Below are 23,215 nucleotides of genomic sequence, written 5' to 3'. Positions count from 1 at the left end.
ACATAGACCTCACTTGTTGCCCTGGGGAATTAGCTGGTGATGCTATGTGAAACGTTTTTTCTCCGACAGCCGTCCTGGTTGCCCTCGACCTGTCTGCTGTGGTCAGTTAGCAGGAAATCTTGCAGGTTCAGTGGCTCTTTGCTGAAGTGGATTATCTCAACAGGTTGATAAACTGTCACAGCGGATACTACGCACATTTGAGATTAAGTCAGACAAGTGGCAGCCATGCTGGCTCTGTAAATCTATCTTTTTTCATTTATTTTTATTCCATCCTTATCTTGAATCAGTGCACTGAGCCAGTGAACATTTCTTTTCCCGGTAGGTTTGTGAGCCTCTGTCACCTGTGGACGCTGTTGGTAAAGTAGCTTATGGTGCACTTCAGCCTGAGTTCACCTCTGCCCCTCTTCCTTTTGGTCTTCTCTGACTTTTGACGTCTGTCTCTTATCTGAGTTAATTTGCTGATTGAAAAGGAAAATGTACATAGCACATTGCAAACTAATTTATACTTCAGTCATATAAAAGCCCAAATTTCCCTGACTAATGTTTAATCAAGGATTCTCTAATACATAATCCAGGCACCATATAGACACATACCAATGTACAAGTTTGTAAATGTGCCTGATGAGATACAGCTTTTATAATAATAATAATAATAATAATAATAATAATAAATTGTGTATATATATATATATATATATATATATATATATATATATATATATATATATATAGTGCTTTAAAAGGTATTCAAAGACACTTTGCATGGTAAAAATAGAAACAATAGAAGTAATTATAATACAAACAAAATAGATGACATAAGCACAAAAAAACCTTTGTGATTAAAAGTTAAAGAAATATTCACGACCATAGAGAGAGTTATTAGGAACTTATTAGCATTATCATCAGCATTATCAACGATGTTTGATGAAGGGCATTTGAGAGGCTGACTGTGTGTGTGTGTGTGTGTGTGTGTGTGTGTGTGTGTGTGTGTGTGTGTGTGTGTGTGTGTGTGTGTGTGTGTGTGTGTGTGTGTGTGTGTGTGTGTGTGTTCAACAGGATGTTTAACTGGGTGGTAAAAGTGGTCCCCCAACTCCCTGAAGCTTCTGGATCAGATGACGCTGCCAAGACCCCCGTTGCTTATTCCACAGGGAAGCGTCCTCCACAGAAAAACACAGACGAGAATTCAGATGACAGGTAAACGTTTCTTTCCAATAGTTTCTGTGTGTGTGTGTGTGTGTGTGTGTGTGTGTGTGTGTGTGTGTAAACATGCTGACATACTGTCTTTCTTTACCTCCTCTACAGCCAGACCCAGGCTGGAGTTTTAGGCTGGTTGTCTAATGGGTTCGTCAGCGCCTTGCCTCAACCTTCTGGTTCCCCTCGACTCAGCAGGTCCAACTCTGACACCAGGGTGAGTGTGTAGGTGTTTGAGTGGACATGTAGTCCATTCAGGTGGACTTCAGGGCTTCTTCTTATTATTATCCTATGAGAAAAACATGTATGTAGGCTCGTGAAGGATCTCACTGATAAACTGATTGGGCCAAAATGGCCAATATTTGGCTTTTATGAAATGCCAGGTGTCAGCCAGGCATGTCCTCCTAAACACAGCTACTTCAAAGTGAAGTTGACACATCACAAAGGGGATCACATTTTGATACAACTTTAAAGAATTCAGACAACACTACACTTTACGACATTCAAAATACAGCACAGGCATGTTCCCTCTTAGCTATTAATGTCATTTAAGAACAAAGGTGTGCTGAATGTCACAAATTCTCTTGAGAAGCCATTTCATCAAAGGAACTATTACAAGAGAAGTTGCAGTATTACTATAATTGTGGATAATGGATACAAAAACAAAATAGGAGGAAGGGAGGTTTGCAGTAAACTCTCTTTGGCCTTTACATTTGTCTCATTCGCTATTTCTTTCTTTGCCATCCCACAGTCAGGAGAGGATGGAGAAAGGTACAGTGTGCTTAGATAAACGGTGCTTATTTGTCACTAAATACATTCTTCAAAGGTGAATTACATTTGTTTATTCTTCCAGGTCTGGAGTGATAGGCTGGGTCACTCAGGGTCTGACCCAGTTGTTGCCTCAGCCTGATGACAAATACAAAGAGATTGAAAACCCTGAAGAACACACCGAGGTGAGACATAGGGGGCTTCATTATGATACAGATCACAACACCAAATCAATATCTTAACTGCATTAGTACTGCAACACATGATCCAGTCATTTCATGTCATGTTGCCAAAAGTTAAATATTGAAATATTATCATATTATTAGATTAATCCAGGAGAAAGTCACAGAATGTAGCTGCATAAAGGGCCCTGCTTGGCCCAGCTTACTCCACATGCTGTACTGTAGGGTCATAAAAGTCGCCCATGTGTGAGGTTTAGTGCTCCAATGAGCACCATTTGTAGTCCACTCTGACCACAGCAGGGGAGACGCACATCTGGCCCTATTGTGTGTGGATCTTTAATTATTTATGAATAAAATATAATAATAATTCCCTAATGTGATCCAAGAATAATGTAAGAAATGTAAGAAAATCGTATAACCATAATCTGTCGGCTTGATTTAAAGTACATTTGATCTCTTTTGTCCTAGATCTATGAAGTAGAAACAATGCCAGGTATGTTGCTTGATCATTTTGCCTTTTTGCACAAAAGTGATGTTTGAAAGTTACAACAATGTTAGCTTCTTTTTTTTCCCTTTTTTGTTATTTCTTTTGTGTTTTTTTTTTGATTGATTAAATATCAATAATTTACCATCCCGACCGCTGAGCTGATCTGCTGTGTGATTGCTCTGTCTGTCTGTCTGTCCAGATTTTGATCCCCTCCCTCACATCCCAGTGGTGGAGATTCTGTCAGATGATGAGTCGGAGGTAGAGTCTTCTCAGTTCCATACAAAGTGAGTACAAAACACCTTTTACTACACATTCACAAAGATAAATCTGAACCCTCACACCAACACATTCCAAACAGCACCTGACGTTTGATGGATTCCTTTGTCCTGTGGAGTCCAAAGTCCATTAGCTGGATGTTGATGGACAATCTGAATCAAATACACACACACACACACACACACACACACACACACACACACACACACGTACACACATCAATACCGGTAGTTAAAAGAACAATAAACATGTGATGGGCTAACTTTTCTTTTTTTTATGCTGCAGCGTGGTGACCTGGATAAAGCGGATGGTCCCTCAGCCAATTTTACTGCCCCCTGGTGCTGTACCTGAACCATCATCCAAGGCATCCCAATCCTCTCTGGACAAAAGTACATACGCACACTGACATACACAAACATTCATGTACATTTGTCCCAATGCACACCAGTGGGCACGTGATTACCCACAGCACAAACCTACACACTCTGGCGTGGACAGTCACAGCACATAACTTGCACACTACCACACTAAAATCTCTGCTGCACTTCGGACATATTCTGACTTAACTGGATGGATTCTTGCTTTGTACGCTGAAATTCACGTCTTTCTCTTCTTTCCAGTTTTGTCTCCACCACCCGAGTCTCTCAGTGGAATCTCACTGGATACTGACAGCAAGGCCTCTGCGTAGGTTTTATCCACCACTGTCCTTTTTCTGTCCATCACAAGCTTCATCCAAGACAACATGCAAGATAAAACGACACTTGCATGGAAATTGTTTTTTATTACAAATATTAGCCCGCTTGCAAAGCTTGGCCAGCTAGAGCAAATGAAGCTTTAGACCTGAGGGTGGTAATTGGCTTAACACGTTATCCATCCATCTATCTTACAACAGAACATGAACAACTGAGATGTCTACGCCGACGGGCTTTACTGATGTTTTCCTTGCAAATTACTGCACACTGTTAATAAGGTTGTCTCTTGACAGTGTGGTTGGCTGGTTCGTGTCAGGACTGGGCCTGAAGATGCCTCAGCCCGCACTTCTATCCAAAGATAATGTTGAGGTAACTTTTGGGAATTAATAAATGCTTCTTTCATCCTTCTCTTGTAGTAGTCTTTCAGCCCCTTCAATCTTTCCTCACCTATCTTTTGTGATTTGTATTGCCTCTTTAATTTAAATCTAGAACTATATTGATAGAAATTCAATTTATGCAATCTTTTTTTACTTGTTTCTTTTCTCAGGGTGCAGCTGAGGTTCTACAGAAAGGTGAGTTTAACTTTTATTTGCTTAATAATACTTTCCTGTAGTCAGTAAAAACGCTATGCGTGCCATTTTTCTTGTCAGTATCGCTGCTTCCGAATGCCACAATTCACAGTTCAATCAGGTGGATCTCGCCTAATGTTTTCTAGACTATCACTGGAGAGTAACGCTACAACTAGAAGAAACCATCTCTTTAATAACATGGGGTGCATTTAATTCAAGTCAATATATATTTGTTCTCCATTTGAGTAACTCCCGTGGATCTGTGTAATATTTGGAAAGTGTTGTACACGTTTTTTACCGTTGAAGCACCCTCTTGTTTTTCCCCCCATAGTTTTTGAAGAGGTGTTTTGGTCGGACGGTCGGAGCCTAACTCAGTCCCTCTTCTCCTTCTGTTTCAGGGGGGAAGGCGCTGCGAGCCCCTTAAACAGCAGGAGGAGACGACTGGGGGACGCTCTGATTCCCAAACTGACAAACACTAATATACATATTGAACTGTTGGGAGAGCTACAGGTGCTGTGCAGAGTGCAGCTCAGTACAGATCTAGGCAGCTGTAAAATACCACAAGAATATATTTAGAGATATATTCAACTCACCTTACAGTTTCAAATGAATGTATTGCAACTTAAATGTGTCCACTGATGTATAACTTAAAAGTGTACCATATATTCTAGAGCTAATTAGATGAGTTTTTGTCTTTGGGATTTGAATTTTGCACATTTTCTATTTGACACAGAAACATTTAGTGATGGTCATTTATTTGAAATGACTGCAGGTTTCATTCACAAAAGATTGCAGAGAGAACATTTTATGTAACTTTATTGTGCTGCTATGGCGATGTACACTTTATATTCATGTTGCCATTTTCCTATGTTTCTCTATCTCTTAATATTATACAACAGGAGATAAAAAAAGATGATTCACTGGTCATTCATTTAGATGCAAGAATAATTACAGCTCAAGATGTCCAATCTTCCTCATCCAATTAACAGAAATCTGGAACGAATAATAAAATGGCAGCTATGTTCATTTATGATCGTGTTATTTTTGGAAAAAGTATAAACTATATCAATATTTACACTTGATATTTAGAGGAAATTATATTATTAATTTATTTTTTTTATATATAAGTCCTGCTAATTATTGTGCTCCTAGAAAGTTGTGTTTAGTTTGGGTCTTGATCATGTAACAGTTTGTTTAACACAAACGTAAGAGTAGGCCTATTTGATCCATTTGATTGGTTTCTGTGTTGAACTGTGAAATGTGGCCTGGCGATGTGGTGTGGTGTTGTTTCAGAAGGTTTGACTTCATTTGAAAGAACCGTATTTAGTCACATTGAAAATATGTTGACTGTCTTGCAGACAAGGTGGTAGAACACATTCATGTAATTACACACTGTAATGTTAGGATACTACAGGACTAATAAAGATTCAATGTGAAATTATGTCATGTGGTTGTCTTATCAATAACGCCTTCCATTACCTATTGCATATAAAGATGAATTCAATTAAAAAGGAAAGCTGTAGTGGATGTTTTCTGCCTTTCAAAAACCTCCAACATGAAATAAACCAAGTGAGGAAGTGAGCATGTTGAAATTTGAGTACAGCTGTATATACCTGTATTATAAACAGTCCTACTCGCACTCCTTTTTAGTATGTACAGTAGATATATGAGTCATAATTTCAAATCCTGCCTGTAATGCGTGTCCATTTGTTTTCATATATCCAAACCCAAAACCAAATCCATCATCAACATTTCCAATGTCGACCTCATGTCCCTTCTTACACACAAATCGGTGCTTGTCACCCTCCTGCAGCTTCATCCAAACTCAAACCTGACATGGTTCTAGAAGACGTGGACTCGGACAGCGAGAGCCAGCAGAAACCCAAAGATCAGCCCAAAGCTGTAGCGCCGTCCACATCACCGATTCCACCATCACCGATTCCACCATCACCGATTCCATCATCACCGACAGCAAACCAACAGCCGGAAGCGACACAGCAGACGCAGTCCAACCCCGAGCCGGATTCGCCAGAGAGTGTGAGAAGATCTCAAGAAGACGCTGAGACCCAGACGGGCCGCTGGACGCCGTTCATCGAAAACATCAAGAAGGAGGCTGAAGGTGTTGCTATGGCTACCATGGAGGAACGGTAAGACGGGTGGAGTACAAGAGAATGGAGGTGGTCACTTCCACTGAATGTAAATGTCCCCTATCATGTCAAATGATAATGAAAATAATTGGAAGTTAGTAAAGAGTATTTATCTCCTAAAGAGTAGTCACAATACTGGACCCTGTCGAGTCAATAATACCAGTATTTCTAGTTAAGCCAACAGGTTGTTGTCAGTAACAAATGATGTACTTAAACAAATGTCCGCTTTAAATATCCCATAATCATCATGAGCCAGCACAGCGTGCGTCATTAAGGATTAGGTGACCAGGGGTCAAGTCTTCCACAAAACAGTAGCAACAACACAGGCTGCAACCTGTAAGTTATGCCTCTTTTTAATGGATTGCCTTGCTTTATGCTCTGATAGTCTTCCTGTCTACACAGCTTGGTTGAAGCAGTACAACTATACACAGTGGTTGACACATAGTGATAAGGCTAAGCTAACCTGGTTTGGTGTTGGGGCCAGAGAGTTTTTGCTGTGTGATCTAAAGTCACTGCAATAAGAAAGAAGACTCTTTTCACATCCCACTTTTCATTTGCCATTTTACAAACATTTACCGCACAATCACATCAGTGTGTCCTGCCTCTCTTTAGTCTGCTGCAGGAGCGCGTGGAGATGGCACGTATGGCTGAGGAGGTGGCCAGAGAGACAGCTGAGATGGCCATCAGACAGATGGCCAGTGAGGGGCAGTCCATTAATCTCTCACTGGGGAGTAGAGAACTGCTGCAGGAGGAGCCTGAAGCCGAGTAAGAGCTTGTGTTCAATCAGAGAGAAAGTGTTTGTTTCGGCATTGTGTGTATTTTACCGAGCATCCTTGTGAAGTGGTGTGACACTGTGTGTTCCCTGTGACCAGGCTGCCAGTGCCACAAGAAGAGGAGAGCAAAGTGGACCACAGTAAAGTCACAGAGTAAGAATGCATAATATGGAGTCTTACCCGTCCTCAACCTCCTTGAAATCCTTCGTAGGACCCTCGAGTCACTTAGTCTTTCACCTAGAATTTGTATCATAGTGCTCTTGTGCTGAGTCTAATATAAACAGAGTTCTAAACTTAGAAACTATCCTAATGACTTTATTTCAAGAGGGAATTTCCACATCTTGTCACTGTCTCGAGCAGCTTGAACTGAAGTGGTGGAAGAAGTATATTCTGATACTTTACTGAAGTAAAAGTAGCAGCATCACAATATAAAATACTTGATTACAAGAAAAAAATCATATAAGCAGCATTTATTGTTGCAACTATTGGTAGAGCTGATTTAAATGACTTTATATACTGTTGGGTAGTTCAAACTGTAACAATGCGTCATCTGTAATAAGATGATATGTTTTAATGTGTAAAGTAACTCTATTGGATAAATAAAAGTACAATATTTCCCTCTGAAATGTAGTTGAGTTGAGTATAAGTATAAAGTATGATAAAAAAAAAAGTAAAGTACAAGCTTGGGTGCCAGTAGCTGACATGATACCAGGTACTTAAACGTACAGTGAGGCCTGCTATCCCCAGATCCTCTGCCAGTCTTGTGAATTCAGTTCCCGGTCTGATCCAGCACATTTGGCTGTCAGGTCCCAAATCCCGCGGGTTCTCGTTATGTGATCTTCGTCGCGCGCTGCCTCAGCATCACACTACCGTGTCATAGCAACCACAGCTTCCCGTGGCAACGGCAGATATCCCCCCCCCCCCCCCCCCCCCCGGTTAACGGTTACCGCGGTAACAGCGCGCACCTGCTGCTGCTGCTGTTTTCACGTAGACGCACGCAGAGAGAACGATGGTCGGAGATGTAATGGAACATTTTGATTGTTGTTGTTGTTTCTAAAATTTCTACAATCTCCTGATGTGGTTCACACGACCTCACAGCCGAGTTCATGCTACTTGTTCGTGGACATGTTGTGTCTCGACTGCTAACGAATAACGCACGTGAATATTGAGAGAGAAAGTGAGTATCTCGTGATGACATCGTGTTTAGGTATTGAATTTACATTATGAAATGAATAACGTTGACCTATTATTTAACCCTAACTTTACGATGTAATTAGCGTCACAGGCCTTTAAGCTTGCCTGTCAAAGGTGAAGTCAGTCGTGTTAAGCTAAAAACGTGGGATAACTAACAACTAGCCAACATTGAGTAAAGTTAATACTTCCACATTGTTCCAGCATTAAATGAAACGTGAGTCAGGATGTAACCTGCATGTGTTTCACCGTCTTCTGTTTGTATCCGTTAATAAGTGAGCAGAGAGCAACATTTATTTAAAAAGCATTTACATTCTGCCTTCTATAACCATTGTAAGTGCACTCTATAAAATAATAGTAATAATCATAATATGTATAATATTATTAATAATACTAATACGTCATCTGTGCCTACATTGGGACATTAATTCAACACATCACATGTTATCTAAATGTGTGCTACTACTGCACATAATAAAAACGGTAGACGGTCTACCCTAAAATGAAATATAAATAATAATATCACGTTATTTCTGTAGTGTGCAGCCACCACAGGTCTTGAAGCCCAGTTTTACAGAATTAGGCTACCTGTGTTGTCATTTTTTTTTACACACACTTTTAAAAGTGCGCCACATCCGACTTCCATGTTTCCATCCTCAAAACTACTGAAATGTGATTTGAAATATAGCCAAACATTTTCACAATGTGCAAACAAGATTCAATGAGACTGAAAAAGTCTGTCTGTGTTTGCAAATGTTGTTTGACTTTCCAAAATAGCTGAAAGTGTAACATGTAGATTATGTATTAGATTTCCCCCTAGAAATACCAGCATTTCCATCCTGACTGCAGTCCTCTTTTAATATAACCATCATTTAATGGACCAAGTTACTGAACAGTGGGCTCAATGTGGGGAAGCTCACACTACCAGACACAGTGAAACATGATCTGTCCAACTCTTTTTGTCACCTGTCCTGTCCTGCAGAACAGAACAGAGCCTTGCTGAGGAGACTGAGGAACCTATCACCGAGGAGCCAGGTAGACAATCCATTACTTTGTATTTGAATAATCCCTTAGATTGTAGAAAAGAGTCACAAAATCAAAGTAGCATGCCATACTTCACGTATACGTGAAGTATGGCATGCTACTTTGATTGAAAAAATAATTTTCAATCAAAAATAATTTTGAGATATTATTAAAAAAAGAAAAGTCTCTATAGAGACTTTTCTTTTTTTAATAATATCTCAAAATTCTTTTTAACCCCTGCATCTTATAGTATATTTAGTATATTTCTCTAGTATTTGCATCAGGCAGATGTACGTTTGTGACTGTTAGGTATTCTGATTAAATCTTATGAAATCTATTATTAAGACAAATATGTAGAGCCACAAGAGGAAGCAGAGCCACAGCAGACCTCCCCCTCTCCACCTCCAAGACCTGAACCAGTTAACGTCTCTGAGCCGGAGCCTGAATCAGAAGCAGAACCAGAAGCAGAACCGGAAGCAGAACCGGAACCAGAACCAGAACCAGAAGCAGAATCAGAATCAGAATCAGAAGCAGAAGCAGAATCAGAGACCAAGACCCAGAAAGCGAACTCAGAAGCTGAGCCTGTAACGCAGCAGCCGCAGAGAGCAAAGGAAGTCGGTCAAAGCACTGACGCTGACAAAGCTGGTGAAAAGGTAACGTCCACGAGTTAAACATGACGGTGAAGAATGTTTCCTCTCATGACCCATGTGACCGTAATGACACATTTCATTTGACCCCCTGCACTGCCTGACCTTATTGAGGAATATTATTTTCATATATCAATTCCTTTCTTTTGGTGGGTTCTTTGTCCCTACTGGCCTATTTACAATTTTTTTCCAATCCACATTATGTCATATCCGACCCCAGCTGATGCTCACCACTCCCCTGCCATTCATTCATATGCTTTGTGGGGGTTTTTTTTGGTAGGAGGAAGCTACTGGGGACGACTGTGGTGGTATGTACTATTCTAATTTGTCATGTGTGTTGTTTTTATTCTATATATGACTGTGGTTAGAGCTGCTATATTACTGCGCTAATTAGCAGTCTCATTCCTGTATTTCTGACTAACCGGTTGTGTTTAACTCACAAGCTGCTTAACTGGCTGCTGTTTTACATGCATGTCTACATCCAGACTATACTCCCACTATGTTGATTTCATTACTGTTAGTGTAAATGTTGCCTGGTGACTGTAGGCCACGGTCATTATAGATCTTGTCTAGAAGACGTTGTCCTTCAGACTGACTACGCTGCTGTTTGCCTGTCTACTGAGGCCATCTCCCACCTTGCTTAAATCCTGCCTGACTGTATATCTGCCTGTCTCCTCTGTAGCTCCCGTCAGCTGTGATGCATTTAAGAGCTGCCTGATGCGCATTCCTCACACCTCCGAGTGCCTCGGCAACATCAACGCGTTCTTCAAAGAGAACGGCATCTCCATTCCCAAAATACCCTCCATGCCTAAGCTACCCACCCAGCTCTCTGATGTTACCAAGTTCTTACCCACCCTCCCCCCTGAATTGCGCCAAGAGCTCTCCCAGATCCGACTCACGCAGATCCCCCGAAATATCGCCCAGACTGTGACTGAGTTATTGCCCAAAACCTCAGAGGGTTCAGTCAGCCTTAGTCTTCCCGAGAGCCTTTCAAACATCCCGCAGAAGCTCTCCCAGTTTCCCAGCCGAGCACAGCAGTACTTCCTCAACGTCCAGAACCGCCTCAACAGCCTTATGCCTCAAGATGCCTAAGAAACAACAACAACAACAACAACAACAACAACAACAACAACAGCAAAAACAGAAGCAAGACAAGAACCAGCAAGATGTTGAACTGAACCGGCTCGTCCGACACTCCCCTCTCCCTCCTCCTCCTCCTCCTCACCATCCGCAGCTCCGGTCCCGCTCCCCGTCTCCATCCTCTCCCAATGGTAGCGCCCTCGAATTGCCCAACGTCCCGTCCTACCCACGCCTGCCACCAATTGTCAGCCCCCCATCAAAGCAGCTCAACTCAGCATCCCGCCAGCTGTCAGGTCTCTCTAACCCGGCGTTCTTCATTGAAGATGACTCAGACATTTCAGCATTAAGACCCACAGGTGACTCTGCAGGAGTGGAAAGTTGAATGTGTTCCATCGTGTAGATACCTGAACTCAGCCATAACAAGTTGCCTCATAATACGTGGCATCAGAACAAACTAGCTCTAAAATTAAAAGTACAACTGATTGCTCCTAAACTTTAACAAAGACATTTGCAAACAGTAAATGATCAACTGAGTTCAGATGTCATGGCAAATTCACTGAAGGTGTGTTCAGGATTATGAGCACGCTGTCGGGAAAAAGGAGTAGCGGTTTTGTGTTGTGGTGGACTATTGTATGTTTATATGTTTTTATCAAATGAAGACGACAGAATTGTGCCAGTGTACCATGAGCCTGATTAGCGAGACCGAATAGCTTGCCAGATGAGTAAGCTAGTCCTCTGAGCTGTCAGGACACATGGCCTAGTTCACAGGTGGATCCTCTTGCATTAGCCTCTCTCTCACACTGCACAGTTACTCTGCTTGTAACTGTGACGTGCTTTGCCCCTGGCAGTGCTGTAAGACGGTCCTATAGTTGTCCTAAATACACCTTAATTTGCATTGTATTAATCAACAAAATGTGTTTTTCAACCTCTCCAGATAGCTCTAGCCTCAGCCTTCATCCAGCCGTCAATGTAGAGGATGTCGACTCGGACCATGAGAAAGGAGGGGAAGGAGGAAGAAGAGGAGGAGGGGAGGAACAGAGCAATATCCCCCAAATCCTCACCCCTCAGGACCCCAAACTTACAACCCTCGCTGTCCCTGTGACCCCCTCCGGAGGTCGTCAAAGGTAGGAAATACTGCCACTAGTGGTTTATGTAATTTGCTATTAGGACAGCAACAACTCTTAGAACTGTTTTACCAAGAGGTTTATGCTGTGTATTAACACCAGTGGGGGATCATTTATGTCATATTGTAGGAGACTGAGAGGCTGGGTTTAGGTATTAAAAACTGTTTATCAGGGTGTGCATTACGCTATTTTGAATCTTTTCCTCTCTCCTCATGCTTTCATCTACAGTAAAGGAGATAAAGAGTAAGAAAACTGCATGGATCGTTTGAGTTGTAGTGCTTGTAATCTTCTTTCAACAGTCATTATTCTTTTTTCTCCAGTGAAACCACACATGTGCGTAGCGTATGTGCATTCAAGAGAGACATGCAAAATAACATCACTAGAATATGTTATTTGGGTTATGTCATGGTGCAGTCTTTGTTGTTGGCAAGTAGAGGCTTTTCAACCAAAATGAGATTAGATTGAATATTAGTAGATTTTAGAAGATTATAGATTACTAAACATTTGCTTATAAAATACAACAAATTCCAGTGACAGAATTATGTTTTATCATCATTTATGGTTTTAATGAATCATTAAATGTGTCATTTTGGCTTGAAACACTTCATGTGTTGCTTAGTGCTGTTTGAAGTGGATCTACTGCCCTCTGCTGTCTGTTGTACAGTCTGGATGTCAGTGTTCTGCAGAAACCTTGTGTGTTGCTTACAAATATTGGAAATATCTTTCTATTTGGTCTCGGGTGAAAATTATTTTGCACCTAACAACAACAACAACAACAACAACAGTAAGAACTGCCAAAATGACACACACAAGTGAACCAGCACATGCTGTTGATGCAGAACACAGTTTGTCATGTGACTCACGGTGGAGCTAAATCGTTTGTGTTGTTTTGTGTTGTGATGTTCTGTTCACTTTTGCATGGTTTTCACAGATCTTTGTTCTTTTGGCTATTGTGTGGATAATGTCATAACATAACAGAAGTCAATAAATGGATGCATCACAATCTTTCACTTGTATCATCACTCTGTCACCTAGACATGGATGGATTACTGAACGGGGCCCAAAGTGTCAGAGGTCCTGACTCAAAATGTCGCTGAAAAAATAAAAAAAACACAAATAGAAAGTGGCTTAATGACCACAAACATACACAAAACAGCTACAAATGACACAAAATGACTACAGAGATGCAAAGAATATGTAAAACGGAGAAAAATAGATGCAAAACCGACACAAAAAGGTAGCTGCAAAACGACTACAAGGAGACACATAAATGATCTCAAAGAGACACAAAAGAGACCCCAAAAAGATACAAAACAATCAGAGAGGTGCAAATTGATCACAAAGTAATGCAAAATTACCAAAATAGACACAAAACAATCACAGAAACGCAAAATTGCTCAAATTAGATGCAAAACGACTGCAAAGGGACGTGAAATGACTCAAAGTAGACTATTTGAGTTTGGACGTCTTGTTCCTATGCAGACAGGGCGAGGGGCTCCTTACATGTCTGTCCCCAGGGCCCTTTGTCTCATAATCCATCCATGCCTGTAGAACACTGTAGGTTATTATCTTCACTCGTCATCTGTTTCTGGGATTAATATCATGCCTTCCCTGGCACACACTCCACACATCCCCCCCCCCCCCCCCCCCCCCCCCCCCCCATCCCTCTCTCTCCTCCTCTTTCCCTTTTCCTTAAACACACACTCTCCCTGACAGTAGTGGAAGGAATCGTCGGTCTATCTGGACAAAGATGTAAGATACCAACCCTTGTTAAATACTGTATTGACTCATTTAGTATCCATCTGTCTCTGTATTCACACATCATGCTGCCCAGTCATGGATATATAGTGGATGTAAACTCCATAGTCTTTCATTAATCCAGTCTTTGCTCATTCACTCATTAGATCATCATTTTAAGTGCTTATTATTTTTGCATTCCTCACAATCATAACTACAGAGTGAACACGAAAGGCAGAACTCAGCTTATGGTGTATGTCAATAATTTGATTCTGTGTCTTATTCACATTTACACATACTGCTTAACAGAATGTGGAGTAAAGCCACACCGCAGTGGATTTTAGTTTGACAAAAGGCAGCAAGAATAAAGTTAGGCAGCACTGTCCCAAAGTTGAACCGACGATGTTGCTGTGTCTACTTAACTTAAACAGTAGGACCCTTCACTCTCAAAGTGAAGATGATGATGATGAAGGAAGCATGCCTGTCAGAGCCTGGCCCAGCCAGTCCAGCCTGCACAATTCAGATGACATGTGAGCGCTGTGCACACACACACACACACACACACACACACACACACACACACAAACACAAATTGAAGAAGTATTTGGAGTTTTGGAGTGCTGACATGAGGTAACATGGAAATTCATAGGAATACAAATCATCATCATCTAACTTTATTTTTTTCCAAGACTGAAAGAACGTCCAGCATCTTCAGCCAGTCAGAGCAGTACGGTGGTCAACGAGCGTCTTCAGGAGCTGGTCAGGATGTTTAAAGAGAGAACAGAGAAGGCGAAGGAGAAACTCATTGAGCCTGACAGCTCAGACGAAGACAGCATCATCCCCTGTGAGTCAGAATCCCTGTCCTTCTCTCTCCTTCACCTCTACACACACACACACACACACACACACACACACACACACACTTTGCTGGTCTTTAGTACTGCGAGGGTCATACAGCACAAAACCTTGCCTCCTAACATACAAAAGCAGTACGTAGATTATTGATAGTATATTTGATTTCAATGAGTCAGCCTCGTCCAGCCGAGATTTAACTCAAAGCCGCACCTTGGACTTCCGTCTAAACACAAAAAGCTACATCAGTACACTTACAGTATATATTTAATATCATTTACCCATATCAAAATCTAGGCAACATTTGTTTTCACCAAATGTATCTTTTTCTTTTTTCAAACATATCAAAATGTAAGAAAAAAACAGTAAACATTGCTGTCACTAAATGTATAATCTTGTTAATATGCAGTTATGCTGCAGGTATGATGGGGGATTATGACAGTTTACGGTTCCCGGTTTGTCTTCTTGTGTCAGTAACACAATGTGCTTTCTGGCACATCAGTTTTCAGGGTGTACAACAGTCACAAAAAGCAAACGTCAGCTCAAATAATGTATTAATTTTTTTGTTTTATATAACATACACATGGTGTCATTTCTAGCTGTTAAGGGTGTCATGTGGCTTAAAAGGGTTTGTGAATCACTGATTTAGATCAGGATAATCTTAAATTAAGTACATTTTGTCAAGCCTGCTTCTAGCTACATATCCTTCATCGTACAATAGTTTACATTTAGTAATAGAGAAGGTGTGCAGATCTAAATTGAGTATTTATGCAGGACAAAATCCGCATTATACTGTTGAAAAAGGGAAATATGCACACTGAATTTATTGTATTTATTTATATTTATTGAAGCAGCCCATGACCAGTAAGGTCTTTGTTGACGTTTTTATAATACATACTTTGGAAATGTTTTAATTTTCATTGTTTTTACTTCTTACCCAAGTCTGATCTGTATGTGGCAGTCAGCACCTAGTTAGCTGACGTGCACAAACTGTACATCAGTATATAAGGGATGATTCTCAGCACATTCCTTGTTCCTGTAACTTCTTAGGAAAAAAACTATGTTCCAGATTCACTAGAGTTGTGTTGTGTTTTGAGACAAGGAATTTCTGCACATTAATTCATTTGTGGCATAGAAAAGCCCTTCAGTGGACCACCGCACAGGCAAACAGAAACCTACATCACCTGCTGCAAGCACACACTGCATTATAAGACTAATCTACCGAAGCTAACACCTTTGTGCCCTTAGTGATTGAAGCTCTATGATCCGGTCTGAGATGGTAAACCTGCTTCTTCTGACCTTTTGCCCCTTCCCTTCTCACTTCCCTTTAGCTCCTCCTCAGGCTGCTCCTGGAGCTCAGCCAATGAACGATGGAGAGAAGGAGGCACAAGCAGGTCCATCAGGAGGCGGAAGGGGAGGAGGAGGAGGAGGGGTGGAGAGTGGGGCAGATGAGGAGCAGTCTAGCCGCTGCTGCAAGGTGAAAACTCCTCGGTGGATACACGCTTGTGTGCACTACCGCTTCCCTGCCAGCATCGACCCTTTCACCAGTGAGAACCCAGCCGAACGCCACCCGCTGCCCCCTACAGGGCTGCACCGCTCAGTAGAATCTCCTTTACTTGAACTACTCAGAAATGAATGACAAACACCCAGAGGCTCCTCATTTTTCAGCCACACAGTTCTGACAAAATTTCTAAAATAACACATTGATAAAAAATGTATTGAACTGTTTAATGCTCATCCAAAAGGCAACTAAAGAAACACTCTATTTTGTTACCTGTTCTGTTAATATGCAACCAGAATGCAATGATTAAACGTTATGAGGTTTGGGTAAAGGAGAATCAGCTGCACTATCTTGTTACTATAAAGACACCTGTCTCCTAATCATCTGTCATTTACCCTTTTCTCTTCCCTTTGTGAGCCAGTCCATTTTCTATCACCATTCTGTTTCCTTTGATACAAATACAACTTCCAAATGTTGCTTTATAATTCAGATTGGATCCATCTTATTTGTAATGCTCTTTGTCATGCTCTTATTCTAGTTAACAGCATATAATAGTAGTTGGTGCTTGTGTAGCGACCACCACTTCTTCTGTGAAGAGTAATTCCAGTCTTTCCTTACTTTCACTTCTCCTATTGTCTATTTTCCCTCAATTTCTTCATCTCTCTCACTCCCTTCATCCTCTCATCTTGGGCTCTCTCCTCAGACCTAATGTACGTGCTGTGGATGTTTTTGGTCTCTCTGGCGTGGAACTGGAACGCGTGGTTCATCCCAGTGCGCTGGGCCTTCCCCTACCAGACTCCAGACAACATTTATTACTGGCTGCTGACCGACTACCTGTGTGACCTCATTTACATCCTGGACATCACCATCTTCCAGCCGCGCCTGCAGTTTGTTCGTGGAGGGGACATAGTGGTGAGTGGGGACGTTAGCCATTACGGTAACCGAGAGCCTTCTCATAGTGGGGACCTGAAACAGGAAACAGTGAAAAAAAGAGGAAACAATCTCTGTCGTTATCAACGGCTGAAGTTACATTTATCACATGAGTGTACATTATATTGATACAATATTGAGGTCAGCAAAAAAAAAAAGTGTCCTATGATAAGTCAGTAACGTAATTATTGTGACAGGCCTAACGTAGCTCTTTTTTTTTAAAGTAAATACAATGTCACCAAGATCATAATAAAGTTATCAACTTACCAGGATCATAATTTATATCTGCAGTTGTTATGTTTTTTATTACAGTGTGACAAAAAAGACATGAGAAAGAATTACATGACAACCAAACGATTCAAAGTAAGTAACCAGAGCTGAATAAAAGTCTTTACTTCACATATTATGAAGAGTCAATCATCAAAGCAGTTCAGTGAGTGAGGCGGTGCCTTCTTGTTTTTCAGTTTGATGTTGCCAGTCTTGTTCCCCTGGAGCTCTTCTACTTTAAAACTGGCATCAACCCTCTCCTTCGCTTACCCAGGCTGCTGAAGGTGAGGTTTAATACGGTTTATTCAACCATTATTCTCTGAGCGGCCCTTTACAACCTGTTCCACTTTCAGCATTCTGGCAACCAACACACTGAGAGTCCTTCCATATAAATGTATTAAGCTGCTACACACAACAACATTACACTGATGGCATCTAAACAAAGGAAAAATTCATTTCCAAGGCTCTATGTATCCGTTTTGAGGAATCAGACTGCATTTATCCAGATTTCACTTTTTCAAATGTTTGATAGACAATTTGAAACCAAACTCTTTAAACGTTTTTTTTCTGTTCTATCAATGCCTCTAGATCAACTCCTTCTTTGAGTTCAATGAACGTCTAGAGGCCATCTTGACCAAAGCCTACATCTACAGGTCAGCTGTAGCCTCATGGTATCTTAGACTGCATTCACACCAAATCAGGCGTTGCGCTGATTAGCGCTGGGTTGTGTGGGAGTGTCACTTAAATCAGCTATTCTCAACCACACATCATCAGGTAGACGAACGGGTTAGCGAGCGTTCCCTCCGATGCAGTGAAAGAAAATGGATTGATTTCTGAAACGAAAGAGTGATGTGGGAGTAAACCCTGCGTGAATAAAAGCTGTGTTGACAAAATATGACCCTGCATACATTATATTTGGATAATGGCAGGCAGAGATGGGTGAATGTAAGGAGAATATTTATTCAAGTCATAACACCTGACAGTGGCATAAAACACATTTACAGCCCAGTTTATTTTTTCTCATATTAATCATGTTTTTCATTATTTGAGAAGGTGATTCTCAGATTGTATTTTTTTAACAATCAGAAGTGGGCCTTACATTACAAAAGGTTGAGAACCCTTGACTTATTAAGCTTGATTCGAATGGTCCGTTGAGCGACGGTTTCGTGATCGTAACATCAGCGTGACGTTGGATGCATTGGAGGACTGGTTTGGAGTGAATGCAGCCTCACTGTACCGGCGGTTCTATCTGTGTATGCTCACGTTGTCGTCCTTCCTTTAGATGAACTCAGATGAACAAATTACTGGTTTCTGGTGTTCAGTTTGTGCAAATGTGTTGCTCTCTCACTCTCTGTCTTTCAGGGTGATCCGCACCACCACCTATCTCCTTTACTGTCTCCACTGTAATGCCTGTCTTTACTACTGGGGCTCTGCCTTCACAGGACTAGGATCAACCAAGTGGGTGTACAATGGCAAAGGCAACAGGTTGGTAGGATAAAAACAGACACACACACACACACACACACACACACACACACACACACACACACACACACACACACACAAACACACACGAGGCAGCAGGTTTATTTGTTTTTGTTTTGAAGATTAGAACGGGGCTTTAAAGGGGATTGACAGGTGCACAGCTGTTGAGATCAAACACAAATTGCAGACCCAAAGGAGCAAAGCGACGACCAATGAGGAAGATGTCAACTCATGTAATGGAAAGCTGACTCTGCTCTGTGATATTCACACAAATGATCTACAATATATCTCCCCTGGTCTATTCTAGTCGCATCTTTTGACTTTAATTCTTCATCTCATTCATTTTAAAACCCATCATGTTCATTTTAGCCATTTTCTTGTTCTGTCTCTTTCTGATGCCTCCTGTCTTTGTCTCTTGCTCAGTTACATTCGCTGTTACTACTTTGCGGTGAAGACCCTGATCACCATTGGCGGTCTGCCAGACCCCACCACCCTGTTCGAGATTATCTTCCAACTCATCAACTACTTTGTTGGAGTCTTTGCCTTCTCTATCATGATTGGACAGGTAGGTATAGAAATGGAATGGAGACATGTGTGCCTTCCACATGTATTTAACCTTAAAGGCTCCAGTGTGTTATTCTATTATTGTGCACTCCATGCAGCAAAGACATTCATACGTCATAAGTGTCTCTGTGCAATGATGGTGTTGAATTAACAAACGTGTTTTGTCTCTCAGATGCGTGATGTGGTTGGTGCAGCTACAGCAGGTCAGACCTACTACCGCACATGTATGGACAACACTATCAAATATATGTCCTCCTATCGCATACCCAAAGAGGTGCAGAACCGTGTCAAAACCTGGTACAACTACACCTGGCAATCACAGGGCATGCTGGGTAAGGAGAGCACTATCTCTGTCATATGTATCTTGTACATCTGACCTTTTCAGTCATACTGTTCCTGTCACTGTCCGGCTTCCAGATGAGCAGGAGCTGCTCACTCAGTTGCCAGATAAAATGCGTTTGGACATTGCTATAGACGTCAACTACTCCATTGTCAGCAAGGTCCCTCTTTTTCAGGTAGGAATTCCTAAAAACACATAAAAAAAAGCACAGTGTACGTAATAGAGACAAAGTCCAACATTGTTCTGTGAGTGTCCCTTCTGCGAGGCCCAGCCGAGTTGTTAAGCTAGTGCACTAGCAGTATAGAGATCAACAAGAGATCACTGTTTCCTTTTTTTTGTCCTTCCTCTTGACAGGGTTGTGACAGACAGATGATCTTTGACATGCTGAAAAGCCTACGCTCTGTTGTCTACCTGCCTGGGGATTATGTCTGCAAAAAGGTAAAAGGCAAACTCGTTTGTATTTTGTTAGTAGAAGACAACTGTATGTGGCAACTTTTTTTAAAATTGTTGCTACTTGTGTTGCTCTCTGCCTCTCATCATCTGCCTCTGACTCTCTCTTTTCTCTTGCTCAGGGCGAGGTGGGTCGGGAGATGTACATCATAAAGGCTGGGGAGGTGCAGGTGGTTGGAGGACCGGATGGGAAGACAGTGTTTGTCACTCTCAGAGCAGGATCCGTCTTCGGAGAGATCAGGTGAAGAGATTTTCACAGGTGGTGATTAGTGAAAACCTTTTCTTTAAAGATGCCTACATATCTCACGCCATTGAACAGGATTCCTTATCTATCTAAGCTGCCATCTCTGACAAATATCTTACAACTTTTTACAAGGTTTGGTTATAAATCTTTGAAATCCCAAACATTATGCATTTAAAGGTCTAGCTGACCTCTGCTTTGGTGAAATTGAAAAGTTAAACGAGGTGGAAAATGTCATTCTAAAACCATGATTTCTCTGATTGGCAGTTTGCTCGCAGTAGGCGGGGGTAACAGGCGCACGGCAAATGTAATCGCCCACGGATTTGCCAATCTCTTCATCCTCGACAAGAAAGACCTGAATGAGATCCTGGTCCACTACCCCGAGTCCAAGAAACTGCTCCGCAAGAAGGCCAGGTTAAACATCAATGAAGCTCACTGTGCTCTCTGCTTTGTATCTGTCCTGTAGGGGCCACCAGATCAAAAAATCAACTCCCACAACAGCCGTGTTTCTTTGTCTGCTTGTATGTAATTATTACTGAATTCTGTGACTTTCTCACAGGAAGATGCTAAACAAGGGAAAGAAACCTGAGCCCAAAGAAGAGGCGAAGGATCCCCCTCAGGTCCCGGCAGCCCCTGTTAGACCAGAAACCCCCAAACTGCTGAGAGCAGCCCTGGAGATGGCACAGAAATCCTCTGGACTTAAAGGAGCTCTGGCTAAAGTCAAAGAGAAGACTAGCAAGTCCAGTGTCTCATTACAGGTAAATACAACAAACCCAACACATATGCACATGTGGCAGAGACAAGAAAGAGAATGTTCTTTATATCGTAGATTAATCTCTTCTCTTCTCTTCCAGCCCTCCTTCTCCTCCTCCCTGCCTCCTCCATCCCCCACCTCCAGCTCCGGACCTGACAGGGACGTGGACACACCATCACCCGTCTCTACCAGCTCCGCACCGCTTCGCTCCACCTCGCATTGCCCCAACAACAACAACTCTGCGTTGCCTCACTCTGCATCAAGGGCCCACGGTGACGCAGACGAAATGCTCGCCGCGGACCAAAGAGAGCAGGGCGTCAGCGAGGTTGAAGGGACCAAGGGGGGGAAGAGGAAAGAGAAGAAGTTGTGATAAATCTTTGAAGGACAAGGACAAAGAGAGAAACGGGTGACAATCTCATAGAGGAGAAGGGAAATCGGAGTGATCAAAGGGGAATGAGGAAATGCTCTCTTTGAAGGGAAAATAGAGGGTATGTCAGCTATAAATTGACAGAATGGTGTAATGAAAGAGAGAAGAGGTGTTGTTAATGGACATGTACACAACTGTGTCTTGATGACACCTGATCTGCTAGTGGGACTTGTGTGGGACAGCGTAAATGCAAAAATATCAAGGTAGTACTGTATTCCACTCTGACCTATGACCACTGACCTATTTTGTTAGTTATAGCCTCGTATCCCACTATATCTCAAATATGGTCAACATAACATCAGCTGTTGTAGGATGAGCTGTGCTAACCGTTAGAAGTTCTTTCAACCTCCACACACTGTGTTTATCTCCATTAATCTCATTAGATCATCGAATGTAAGAGCAAGCCATTCCTCACCTGGTTAAGTCTTCAGAATTCAAGCACATCTTCATCATCTTCACTGAGTTTACGTCGCTGAATTCAAATGTAGCTGTGACGAGGAGTGGATTGCGTGTGGGATGGCATAGTTAGCCCATAACTGTGACCTTAGATCAGTCCTTTCCACAAAACTGACCTTCTTATCTTTCCAAAATGCTTTTGCTGTTGTTGTCTGCTGACTGTTGGATTCTTTTGTAAACTTGAAATAACAATTTGCCTTACATGTTTTGTCATTTACCTTTGTGTTTTGTTGGTGTGAGTAGCTTGCACTGATGATGTATTTACAAGTGGGTCTGAACAACAGCACAGACCGAGTAGACCTGTGTTTAAGGTTGTTACATGATCATCCGTACCTCCATCATGAGATATGTTACAAAAAATGTTGACAGGTCATTGTAAAGTCATCCCATATTATTGTACATAGATTTACAGTCTGTCTTTGACTATCATAGCTTTAAGCATTGCTAAAACATCACCTAGCCTCTTGTTACCTCCAATACCGGATTTCACATGCTAATCAATGCAGTCACTATATCAATAATCACTAACGTAACAATGTAGCCATCAATACATGTACTACCATTGTTTTGCATACTTTACAACTATAGTTAACAATTGTATGTTCATGTTTTCTTCTGTTTGTTTTGTAAAATAATGTAAATATATTTGTTTTTTGAAATGTAGATGAATCACACTTTCCCGTTCATTTAAGATCACTGTCCTGCTTTGTAGTGCTGTGACATGTACATACATTCTAATGATGCTACATATTTAATTTGTTCTGTAAATGTGATAAGGACTCAGTAATGATGAGAGATTTATTGTTTTTGTGTAGATGCTGTATTTGATCGATAAAGCCTCAGAAGAATAGCCCATAGACCAGCTAACCCTACTGCCAGACAATCTGTAGACAGGATTGTCAATGTTGTTTCTCCTTTATGGTTGTGTGTGTGTGTGTGTGTGTGTGTGTGTGTGTGTGTGTGTGTGTGTGTGTGTGTGTGTGGTGAGAGGGGAGAGATGTGTGCGTAATGGACTCTTATGTGTGTGTATTATAATGCCCTTAACATTTTGTCACAGATGT

The 23,215-nt window shown here is 41.6% G+C and overlaps 1 protein-coding gene across 1 annotated transcript; it reads left to right on the top strand.

Moving 5' to 3' along the window:
• Positions 1-1,057: 1,057 nt before the first annotated feature.
• On the top strand, positions 1,058-23,212 carry LOC137880840 (cyclic nucleotide-gated channel beta-3-like). The gene is made up of 37 exons (XM_068722378.1): positions 1,058-1,194; positions 1,303-1,408; positions 1,943-1,962; positions 2,045-2,144; positions 2,610-2,634; positions 2,828-2,912; positions 3,190-3,293; positions 3,525-3,588; positions 3,890-3,965; positions 4,144-4,168; positions 5,979-6,067; positions 6,149-6,312; positions 6,925-7,077; positions 7,185-7,238; positions 9,259-9,293; positions 9,654-9,805; positions 9,860-9,952; positions 10,227-10,254; positions 11,961-12,150; positions 12,379-12,393; positions 13,867-13,902; positions 14,319-14,417; positions 14,577-14,731; positions 16,071-16,286; positions 16,944-17,152; positions 17,483-17,533; positions 17,635-17,721; positions 18,026-18,090; positions 18,800-18,922; positions 19,346-19,487; positions 19,659-19,818; positions 19,904-20,001; positions 20,181-20,264; positions 20,399-20,517; positions 20,785-20,931; positions 21,077-21,275; positions 21,372-23,212. Exons 1-37 carry the CDS (start codon positions 1,058-1,060, stop codon positions 21,639-21,641), a joined length of 3,975 nt encoding a protein of 1,324 aa, XP_068578479.1. The 3' UTR covers positions 21,642-23,212.
• Positions 23,213-23,215: the final 3 nt, after the last annotated feature.

The sequence above is a fragment of the Cebidichthys violaceus genome, unplaced genomic scaffold (assembly GCF_023349555.1).
Source record: "Cebidichthys violaceus isolate CVI_PGR_0920_01 unplaced genomic scaffold, fCebVio1.0.p SCAF_3, whole genome shotgun sequence".
Lineage (NCBI taxonomy): Eukaryota > Metazoa > Chordata > Actinopteri > Perciformes > Stichaeidae > Cebidichthys > Cebidichthys violaceus.
Note: the sequence above shows the minus strand (reverse complement) of the source record. Positions and strands in the feature narration are given on the sequence as shown.